The following is a 12,483-nucleotide window of genomic DNA, read 5'->3' as shown; positions in this document are numbered from 1 at the left end:
GTGTATGGATGTCGGTGTCTGTATGTATGTATGTGTCTTTATGTCTTCATGCATGTGTGTCTGTATGTATGTTAGTATGTGTCTGTCTTTTACTATGTATGCCTGTGTGTATGTCTCAGTATGTGTGTGTCAGTGTGTATGCCTGTATGCGTGTATGTCTGTTTCAGTATTTTTGTCTGTTAGTATGTATCTGTGTCCTTTTGTATCAGTGTGTGTGTTTGTGTCTGTGTATGTATTCCTGTGGGCGGTATTTGGAGGCGGACCCAGTGGGCAGTATTTGGAGGCGGGCCCCTGGGGGCCCAGACCCTGAGCTGAGCTAGGGGCCCCAAAATTTCTGGTGGCGGCCCTGAATGAATGTAACAATGTATCAATGGTGAGGATTGTAAGATTTTAGCTAAAACTATTGTGTGCATATCCCAAATGAATTATGTGAACAACCTACATATAAAATGTCATGTAACCTTTTGGACGAACAATAAAAAAATTTAAAATAAATAAAATAAAAAAGGCAAAAATAACAGCTTATATAGAAGGGTCAAGGTAAACCCTTATCCTCGCCGACACAAATAAGGAAACAAATAAAAACAGAAATAAGACTTAACACTCAAACACTCCCAAATCCTAGAGACAATATTTACAGAAGTTAAACTTCAGTATCCAGCCACTACATATTCATATATCCAGCATTGGTTATTACAGAATGTTATAGGAAATGGGGGGTGGGAAATAGTGTTAGAATGCCCATCAACATTAAGTGAAAAGCCTTTTTAACGTTAATTTAGTGTGATATGACACCGTGCCTCGATGTCTATATTTATAAAATAAAGATTATTTAGATCAGCATAAAGACTCCTAGCATAAAAAATAGTTCTTAAGCAATGTACAATCACTCCAACAAAACCGCATGGCATTCGTTCACTCATTTGCGCATAGGCTAGATCTGGCGTGCCCAAAAAGTAGATCCCCAGATGTTGTAGAACTACAACTCCCTTTTAGAATGACAAAGCATCATGGAAGTTGTAGTTTTAAAACATCTAGGGATCTACTTTTTTTGGTCTAGATGCTATTACAATATAATTAGTAAAACCTCTTTAACAATACAGATTTTCCATTCAAAAGAACCCAGGTTTCAATGAAAAATAATGTGTATAATAAATTTCAAACACAGGAGGCCCTGCCTGAGCATACATCAGAGACAAACATATTATTGTGTGTGTGGTCTGCTGTTCATATATTGCAAAGATTATTTATTTGTATTGGCATAAAACTGGAGAAAATACAGGATCAAACAATCATACTTTTGTCTGAAAAGTTGACTGTCAGGAATTGGCTATGGAATTGTAAATTCTAGGACAATATAGCAGAGTTGGATATATTATTTTTGTTTTCCTACTTTTTATTTGTCTACTTGTGCCTAAATCCTGCAATTTCCAGATTAAGTTTATAGAATTCATAGTTTAATGAATAACTAAGCTTGTGGATTTTGTTGGAGGGGGCTGTTAAAGGGCATATCAGGCTTATATTACACCTCTGCATTTAGGAACAAATTTATCCAGGTAAAACGGATGAAATTCCAGGCAAATTATATTGCTCTCAAATTGTTCTTTAGTATTCCAAAAGGCCATAGTTTTACATTTGATTGGGAAGAGAGTCTGGCTTGGTTCACACAGGAAGACAGCTACTGGAGGTAAGCTAACCCTGCAATCATAACATTTCCATATCTACTAAACGGCATTCAGATAAAGCGGTCCGGGTTTTTCTAGTGGCTCCTTAACCGTTTTCTCAAGAAATATATAAGTTTAGCTTGACAAATATGCAGGGTTCTTCACTTAAAACCCTGGATTTTGTCCAAATGGACAAAATACGGTGAGTATGGTCGAATTCTGACTGCAAGCACTGCCAGCGGGCAATATGTTGGGAGGTTTAAAAGCCAGGCCCGGATTGTAAAAATCCAATTCTGGATTTCAGCCATGCGTGAGTGTTTGATCCGGTTGAAATCCAGACTAAATTCACTCTCATTCGGAGCCTGCAGTGAGAACTCCAGACATTGTTAAATAGCGTGAACCATGTCCAGATGTTGCAGTCTAAATGTGTCCATACAGCACCGGATGATTTTACTCCATTCTGTATGGGGCCATTCAGACTTTAGTGAATAACTCTGATGGTCTTTAAGTGCCTATACCCCTTAAGAAGGAATTGAGTATCTAGAGTATTATATGTACAGTGCTTTCAGCCACAGATTATCTGTATTGTTGGGGCTGGCAAGTTCCTTAGGCCACTTAGGCGGTGGCCTAGGGCACCAGAGGCAAAACTGCAGCTGCAATGTTGTCTGGGTCTGACCGGGTGATTTGGCCGCCCAGGCAGACCCAGTAAAGGATTGTAAAACTGTTTTACGGATTTATAAAGGCAGTACATTTCAGGATGGGATCAGTATGGCAGTGAGGCGTCAGCGGCTTGTCTTTAGTGAGCTTAGGTGTATGTCAAGTGTAAGCTTGCCTATAGTGAACTTGGATGTGTATCAGTGTAAACTTGTCTAAAGTGAGCTTAGGTGTGTATCAGTGTGAACTTGTCTATAATGAGCTTTGGTGTGTCACTTTTCACTTTGAGCTTGGGTATAGTGAGCTTTAGTGTGTGTCATTGTGAACTTGTCTATAAGAGTGTGTCTGTCTGTGTGAGCTTTTGTCTGCATGTGTATGTCAGTGAGCTATTGTGTAGTGTGCTTGTCTGTGTATATGACAGTGAGCTTTTCTGTAGTGAGCTTGTGTGTGATCGCATGAGTGAAATTGTCTATAGCGAAATTGTCTATAGTGAGCTTATGTGTGTCAGAAAGCTTATGAGTATGAGCTTGCTTGTGTGTGTTTGTGCCAGTGAAATGGTGTTTGTATGGGTGGGACATTAAGATGCCCCACCAATTTAAAGCATATGTGAGTGTGGTTTGTGTGACGTTACACCATTAGTGGTGCGTGTGGGGCAGCAAAATATTGTTTGCTTAGGGCTGCAAAAATCCTTGCACCGGCCCTGTGTATTGTACATTAAAATGTGATCCCTGCCATATGAAAGACAGGTGATAAAACTTTGTACGCTTGTAAATTATCCCCTGATGCTACTGTAGCCTTTAACTCACTTGTGGGTAATAAATCAGCCCATTTGTGCTGCAGATTCGTTTGCTTCCAGATAGATTCTTTTTTGTAGGATTCCCTGTTTTACTGCAGAATTGGTGGGTCTCATGCCAGCGTAGAAGAGCCTGCGCCTAAAAAAAATAAAAAATTGCATCAAGGTTAAAAAATATATATATCTATATATACAAGTCGAATTCTTAGATCTTAATATATACATAGAAGAGAGCAAACTGCAAACCAAGACCTTCAAAAAGAATGTGGACTGCAACAGCTTCATTCCCTACAATAGCCACCACAGACCTGTATGGCTAAAAAACATCCCTCAAAATCAGTTTAGAAGAATCAGACGAAATTGTTCAAAACCCGATGTTTGTAGAGAACAGATGGAAGAGATGAAGGGGAGATTTATCCCAAAAGGATATCCTCCTGCACTTCTGGGAGAAGCTCTAGAGAAAATCCTTAATATACCAAGAGAAGACACTCTACAAAACAAGACTAAAACAGAACAGATACCAAATAAGGCTCCAGCTTTTATTACCAAGTATAGTAACCAATCACAGACAATCCAAAAAATAATCAAAAAACATTGGGCAATCTTGAGAAGCGACCCGACCCTAGCACAAATCATCGAAGATAGACCACAGATCATCTACACAAGGGCACCTAATCTTAAACTAATGCTAGCCCCCACCATCAGATCTATAAACAATGCAAAAGAAAAGGAAAATGGAAGAAGTTTTTGAGATGCCAAAAATGCATTGGATGTAGAAACAATCCTACGGCCCAAAAAAAGAGTATGAAATTCATATCATCTAGTGATCTGAAAGAGTATAAAATCAAGACCAATATGAACTGTAACACTCAAGGGGTGATCTATCTCATCTCATGCCCATGTCAGAAACAATACATTGGAAGGACTAAAAGATCTCTAAAAACCAGAATCTCAGAACACATTCGAAATATTAAGAAAGGCTTGCTAACTCACAATTTATCAAGACATTTTAAAGAAACACATAGAGCAGATCCAGCAGGCTTAACCTTCATGGCCATAGAAAAAGTGAACACACATTGGAGAGGAGGAAGCATAGATATTAATTTAGATCTAGCCGAAGCAAAATGGATATTCTCTCTAAACACCATAGTTCCGTATGGTCTGAATGTAGATTTTGAGCTTAATGCATTTTTATAATACAGCTTTCTGGCACCATTTTATCATTTTACTATTTTTTAACACACGATTATTTTAAATTCTTCCACTGTATTCTGCATCATCCCCCCTATTTTTATTACCCAAATCCTCCCTGTGTCCTTTTCTCTTACTAGTCTTTTGTTAGACTTCCTTTTCTACATTAACCATGTCTCATTGACTATTATTGATGGACAATAACCCTATGATTTTTTATTTACAAAGAATTTATAGATCTTCTAGCAACTGCCTTTTTGCAAACCACAAGATTATAGTATATATTTTTTCATGTATGTTCTTATTTTTACAAATTTATTATTTTTAATCTTGTTCTAGCAACCGGTTTTTAATAGTCCTAATAAGAGATATTGAAGATACACATCATTTTCACATTAGATCACAACATTATACATCATCCATTTTTGCTATAAAGTTTTAGATCAAAGAATATACATTTGCAGCTGTAAGGAGATAGACTAATACATTTTACAATCCATAGGGCCCAGCAGAGCACATATATAGTCCCTTTTATTGAAATGTTCACATGAATCGTCAATTATTTTTGTGAATTCCAGTTTCAGTGTCATGCATTATTCCTCTTACATATGTGATATACAGGGAGTGCAGAATTATTAGGCAAATTCGTATTTTGACCACATCATCCTCTTTATGCATGTTGTCTTACTCCAAGCTGTATAGGCTCGAAAGCCTACTACCAATTAAGCATATTAGGTGATGTGCATCTCTGTAATGAGAAGGGGTGTGGTCTAATGACATCAACACCCTATATCAGGTGTGCATAATTATTAGGGAACTTCCTTTCCTTTGGCAAAATGGGTCAAAAGAAGGACTTGACAGGCTCAGAAAAGTCAAAAATAGTGAGATATCTTGCAGAGGGATGCAGCACTCTTAAAATTGCAAAGCTTCTGAAGCGTGATCATCGAACAATCAAGCGTTTCATTCAAAATAGTCAACAGGGTCGCAAGAAGCGTGTGGAAAAACCAAGGCGCAAAATGACTGCCCATGAACTGAGAAAAGTCAAGCGTGCAGCTGCCAAGATGCCACTTGCCACCAGTTTGGCCATATTTCAGAGCTGCAACATCACTGGAGTGCCCAAAAGCACAAGGTATGCAATACTCAGAGACATGGCCAAGGTAAGAAAGGCTGAAAGACGACCACCACTGAACAAGACACACAAGCTGAAACGTCAAGACTGGGCCAAGAAATATCTCAAGACGGATTTTTCTAAGGTTTTATGGACTGATGAAATGAGAGTGAGTCTTGATGGGCCAGATGGATGGGCCCGTGGCTGGATTGGTAAAGGGCAGAGAGCTCCAGTCCGACTCAGACGCCAGCAAGGTGGAGGTGGAGTACTGGTTTGGGCTGGTATCATCAAAGATGAGCTTGTGGGGCCTTTTCGGGTTGAGGATGGAGTCAAGTTCAACTCCCAGTCCTACTGCCAGTTTCTGGAAGACACCTTCTTCAAGCAGTGGTACAGGAAGAAGTCTGCATCCTTCAAGAAAAACATGATTTTCATGCAGGACAATGCTCCATCACACGCGTCTAAGTACTCCACAACGTGGCTGGCAAGAAAGGGTATAAAAGAAGAAAATCTAATGACATGGCCTCCTTGTTCACCTGATCTGAACCCCATTGAGAACCTGTGGTCCATCATCAAATGTGAGATTTACAAGGAGGGAAAACAGTACACCTCTCTGAACAGTGTCTGGGAGGCTGTGGTTGCTTCTGCACGCAATGTTGATGGTGAACAGATCAAAACACTGACAGAATCCATGGATGGCAGGCTTTTGAGTGTCCTTGCAAAGAAAGGTGGCTATATTGGTCACTGATTTGTTTTTGTTTTGTTTTTGAATGTCAGAAATGTATATTTGTGAATGTTGAGATGTTATATTGGTTTCACTGGTAAAAATAAATAATTGAAATGGGTATATATTTGTTTTTTGTTAAGTTGCCTAATAATTATGCACAGTAATAGTCACCTGCACACACAGATATCCCCCTAAAATAGCTAAAACTAAAAACAAACTAAAAACTACTTCCAAAAATATTCAGCTTTGATATTAATGAGTTTTTTGGGTTCATTGAGAACATGGTTGTTGTTCAATAATAAAATTAATCCTCAAAAATACAACTTGCCTAATAATTCTGCACTCCCTGTAAATTGAGACATCCCCATTATATTACTTTCTGCGATCAATTATATACAATTGAAGTACAGTACGAATAATATGATATGGTATCCAACGGTATTGGGTGTTTTGGAACAAATAAGATTTATCCTACCATGTTATCCGTACAATTTATTATTTTTTATGTTTCATCTACTACTTCTGATCTTATAATTCTTTAATTCTTCCATTCCCAGAACTTTTAATCCCCTCCACTGTCCATCTTTTACATTTTTTACATTTTTACAATTTATCGATATTAGATTCTTCTTCCTTTTCTCTATATGCAGTATGTCTTATCCAAACACTTCTTCTAATTTTTCGATCTTAATTTTTCGATCTAAATCTCCAAATTTCTGAATTTATATTTAGTTTATAAACCTAACAATCTGAAATAATGAGTCCAAATTATGTTTCAAAATATATTTTGCGATCCTTCATAAAGAGACATTCAAGTTCTACAGCAGTTTTTTTATGATAAGACTATTAATGTTTTTTCTCCCGTCTCCCCATTATTTTTTCATTACAGAACTCCAAATAGAAGAAAATAATTTTATGTCTATATGATTTTATGTAATCATTTTATGTCTAAATAATCTTATGTCTATATTATCACTAATGTATTGTTTCATTACATTCTCCTGAAATCTTCATTTGTATTGCAAAGTAATTGTATGTCTATATTATCACTAATGTAATGTATCATTCTACTATATCTGTTTAAAATCTTTATTTGTATTGCAAAATATTTTCATCTGCGTTCCGTTGATTTATATGTCACAAGAATGAATTTAGAAGAACCATCATTATACACGGATTGTAACCGATTAACTAATGAACAACTGAGGGTATATAAGCACTGTTATACACAGAATACCATACACTCTGAAGAAGTAAGGCAATTCCTTACGAAACGCGTCAGGTGGCAAATAGAACGTTCACACAGAAGCAGTAGACCGAGGTATCAGCACAGGAGCCCAACAGCCATTCCGGAGTCCAGGCGTCTCAAGATCAGCATTCGACGAGCAGTGCAGTCCCCCCAAGTGAGGCTGGAGGTGGAACGCACTGTGGCACACAAGCCGTCCTCACCGGCGATCAAAATAGAGACATTGGAGTGAATAGTAATCCGCATCCATCCGAGCCTGTGAACAAGGTTTTTCTGTGCAATTTTTACCTGAAAGTTTATTGCTGCTATTGTGATTTTATTCTTTAATATATTTTTATCTTTAATAAATATTTTTTCTATCTTATAACCCCAGTTGTTTTTGGCGATATTTCATATTGCTTAGGGCAGCCAGCTTTTTGTACTGGTTTCTGCCACAATATATAATATAATATAAATATATCTGCTATCATCAATTTTTACCAATTAAATCATTGCATCTTTCATTTAATAAAATCATATGAAAGTATAACATTTGGTATAAAGAAACCTTGGGATTTTTTCGTTCCCTAGGTTGAAGTTATCCATTCCATACAGATATCTGCACATACTTAGAGGCCTGAGTTTTCTACACCAGTACTGATATTTTATTTTTATTTTATTTTTTTTACAAAAAAGTATCAAGTAACAACTTAAAATAGTAACAAGTAACAATTTAACATTTTAGTAACACTGTATCTAAGAATTGATTCAACATTGCAGTTGCATTGTAATACACTGATTTATTTTACTCATCTTATTTATATTGGATTTGCTCCTGGATTCTTTGCTGCTATACTTATAGTATCACTTCCCTCCAGCAAACTATCCTTATAGGTTTGGTGGATCCCTATATTATTCCAGTTTCAGAGCTCCAAATTAAGGTATTTTTCCCTCTTTCATTCCTCTATACTTTCTACGTATAAGGTTTATTTTATAAAAAAAAATATATGTATAATATTGGAAAAACAGCAACAGACATCGTTAGACAAGTATGGTTGCCATGATTCTCAGCAAATGTGGCTGTTATATTTAATTAGGATGTCACAATGTTTTTTATTCAACTCACGGCTAGCTCCCCTACACAAATCTAGCTCTGCTGCTAGCCAAGTCTGGCTTCACGTCAACTCAAATGTAGTTCTACTCCAACCAAGTCTAGCTCTGTGTACTTTTATATACAAACCATAGATAACTTTACAGAACAAGGGGGGGCGGGGCCGGGCCGCCAAGCCTAACGGTCGCAGGAAGGATCTGCTCCTGCGAAAAGTGCAGAATTAAGCCTGAATATAGGGACTTTTGAACGCTTAAAGGACCCACAACTGCGACCCACGGTGATTGCGGGCCACCGGAGCCGAGGAGAGGCTAGCTCGCAGAGTTTTAGTCCCTCGGGGGAGAGATTTCCGCCGCACCAAGCGGGACCTACCTGGCGGTGAGTGGAGTGGACGGCCGCCGCTCCACTATCCTGCCCTACGGAGTACAACAATGAATCTGACCATCGCGGTCCCGGTCCCGATCCCCCCGCCTCTGGACCGGGGGGGATATCCCGGTCCTCACCCCATAGCAAAAGCGCCTGGAGGCAATACAACGCTGACACATGAGCTCGAGGCCCAAAACAAGATGTCCGCCAGACCGGAGCTCGCTCCTTCTACAGCCCACTCACATGGCGGACTCACTAGCATAAGACTGAAAAGTCAAACACAAACAAAGCGGCAAAAGAGCAGACAAGCTCCTACCCACCAGTGCCAACCTACCGGAGAACGGTGCCAGGAGCAGCACCAACTGTGTGTCCCTCAGGTGACACCGCCGAGGTGCAGACACAGGCAGACGGCGCAATCCGAGCACCAACCTCGACGGCACAGCCCTCAAGCCGGCTACCTCTTGCCAGCAACACACAGGGAACCCAGGTATCATGCCAGCCTCATAAAGAGCCCACCAACCGGGAATCCTTGCTTTGCCCATGAAGGGGTACAGGGGACTTCGCCTGTGGCACGAAGACAAGATGTCTGCAAGGCGCCTTCAGCTCCAATGACCTGCCGAGTAACTACTTTAATACAAGTGACTTTCACCTAACATCCATAAATCACCATGGCTTTATATTTGTATTTGTCCACCTGCACATATATGAAGTATTGTAGCGATATTTTACACGTTACTCAGCTAGAGCAGCCTGATGATTGATTTATTTTACTCTCTCCTCCCTGCAAGTCTCCTTTTATCATTTTATTTCTGGTTATTATATAAAGTGCAGTATTTTGAAATTTCCCAACCTTCTTAAGCTTACTCTTGTATATCCCTGTATACTCCCACGTGTAATGTGACTGTAATGTCTGTTATACTCTGCACTTACAAAATCTTGCGACTAAACTAGTATACACACGGACTGTATAGATGAGATAGGCTACATATACAGTTATATTGCGACTTAATAAGCGATTACGAAAGTGAACCCTCTAGCATGTAACTCAGCATGCAGACACAAACATAAGCGCTAGACCACTGTTTTCTTTTTATGTGCAACGCTGGGACCCAATGCAGCTCTAATCGTTTATCACATAGATTGTTAACGTATACATAAAATTGCCTAGATTAGCATGTTCAACAAAAACAAAATTTGTGCAAGTTTCTCATGCCACTGTTTAACTCATATGTAACTTGATGCAATTTAACGCTGTTGTGGCGTATGACAATGCCCTGTAATCACCTGCACAACAAAAATAAAGAATTAAAAAAAAAACAAAAAACTTTACAGAACAAAATCCAAAAACTAAGCAAGCATAACTTTTCCAGATTAAACAAATATGTTTTCAATCTGAAAATAGCAAATAAAACATAACTACAATCAAATGGCCTTTATGTCTTATGCTGCACACACAAAATCAAAATAAAGATATAAAAAAAAACATCAAGTGAGTCTTATGAATGATGCTAAAACATTTTGTGAAGTCATTATGCATTTCCCAATTTTTATTATTTTCAGTAAGTAGTTTATAAAGAGGGATCATTGCGGAAGTTCATCACATTTGCTTGTATATTTGATGAAAAACAACATAGACACACAGAATTATTGTTTATTTAAAATGTCTGAATTTTACTCGTACAGTTTTATCATAACATGCACATCTCACATTAAATTGGTTTCGAAATGTGCGGCACTGAGACTTGAAAATAGTTACAGATTCCCTGTCTAAATTCCACTAAAGGGTTGCATAAGTCAACCAGCTGTGCTACAATATAAAATAGGATTCTACATTCTCTATTGCTGCCAGAGAGGTCAGCAGAGTACAGCACGTGTAGTATAGCACGTAAACCATTCTTCGCTGTATTGTATTTGAATTACTTGAATGATGCAAATCCTTTGCAATATTTTGCACAGAACATCTTAAAGAAAACTACCGTAACTATGTCTGTAAATCACAGAATGCATTGCAACTCTCTCCAGCAGTATTTTATGCATTACAACAGGCGGTCGCTGTTAACCTTAGCCGGCAGAGCTGACACAAGCCTGGGCAAGCAGAAACAAACCTCGTAGAATCAACGGTAGACAGATCTGCTTGAAGCCATAAACTGTTCTGTGTTACAACAAGCTCTCAGTCCTCTGGCAGGAATGACAGAAAAGTAACTGGTGGTATAGTGCCCTTAAGTATGTCCTAGGGGCATGTTTATAAATGTGAAGGTCCTCTTTGCTGGGGCTTGCAAAATGAACCATTGCATAGCTCTGCCAAATAGGTTTCCACAAGCCTAGAAATGACTGCTAGTTAGTTACACTCTTTAAACACAATACACAGAACTGTGAGCGATACGTCAACATCTGTTAGAAGAGGTAAAGGAAGGCATGTGCAAATATTGTGCTTAACAGAGACATTAGCAGGCACCTGGGATAGACAGCAGAATTTGTAAATGCCAACATATCAAAGAAACATAGCAATGCATGGAATGAGCATAAGCTTTTAATAAAGATCAAATTACAAAAATATGTGAGTTTTTAGGGAGATTAATCTATCTGTATATATTTCTCTATATATATTTTCAGTTAAACCTGATGGGATAATTAACCTATGCCAACAGCAACTATAAATCCAGTTGCCAAAATGACCAGTTGCTCAGGTCCAATTCTGAGCAATAACAAGTGACACAGGGACCCCCACTGTAACGTCTGCCCCTTGCACATACAATGTTAAATATGTCAAGAATACTTCTCATTGAACCTGGCAGGACATTCCTAAGTTTGTGCCCCACTGCCCTGGGTATTTTCATGGTCTCTATGCATACCAGAAAAAATGCAGTGCTATTTGGACTGATGGACACTGTAGCCATTGCTTCTGCCCATGGGTAATGAAAACTTGAGTGCAGAATTTATTTCTGTGTGTTTTTATTTCTACTCAACTGACAATGTTTCTCAGAACCCTTCAAAGGTGAAGCACAGGTAATTCGGCATGACTGCTCGTCAGTTCAGCTTGCATGTTCGAGGAAATGACACAAACCTTCCATCTGAGTATACACAGTACCACCATGGTTCTGACCGTCACAAACTTTAAGCACATTCACTGTATTTTTTTTATATAGTAGTTGAGTGCATATATATTATAAATATTTATTCTTATTTCCTAAATGAATGTTCTGTTACATTTTTTTTTTTTTTTTTTTAACTGTTAATGTTAAGCTGTGACAAGACAAAAGATAAAGTGCTCTGTGCCTTTAAGACCCAAAATAATTTTTAAACAGTGAAGACAATTAGTGCAATATTGTACAGATAAAGTGATCAAGTGCATCAATTTGCAACACACTTACAAATATATAAATATAAATATACAAAATGTGCAAAAAATCTTTTTGTGCAACAATTTTGCGCAATAGGAAACCAATACTTAACCTTCCCAGTTATGGAATTTGCTTTAAAGCTTCTGTCAGCAATCCAATATGTGTCTCAAAAAGAGAAGGGAAAATGCATAGAATAATATGTTAAAATATAAATATTAAGAAAATATTAACCAAAACACTCACAAGGGTAGAGCAATCAAATCTGCTCTAAACTTTGATGGCTTCTCATGCAATGATGCAGGCTGGAAA

At 38.2% G+C, this 12,483-nt stretch overlaps 1 protein-coding gene across 1 annotated transcript in view; it reads right to left on the bottom strand.

The window, feature by feature from the left end:
- Window positions 1-12,483, bottom strand: part of NUDT13 (nudix hydrolase 13) — a 103,948-nt gene that overhangs the window by 12,084 nt on the left and 79,381 nt on the right. The window contains exon 7 of the mRNA XM_063433737.1: window positions 3,125-3,250. Coding sequence (XP_063289807.1) covers window positions 3,125-3,250 — 126 coding nt within the window. The remainder of the gene's footprint in view (window positions 1-3,124; window positions 3,251-12,483) is intronic.

The sequence above is a fragment of the Pelobates fuscus genome, chromosome 10 (assembly GCF_036172605.1).
Source record: "Pelobates fuscus isolate aPelFus1 chromosome 10, aPelFus1.pri, whole genome shotgun sequence".
NCBI classification, from domain to species: domain Eukaryota; kingdom Metazoa; phylum Chordata; class Amphibia; order Anura; family Pelobatidae; genus Pelobates; species Pelobates fuscus.
The sequence above is the reverse complement of the archived record's forward strand: the minus strand, read 5'-3'. Positions and strand labels throughout refer to the sequence as shown.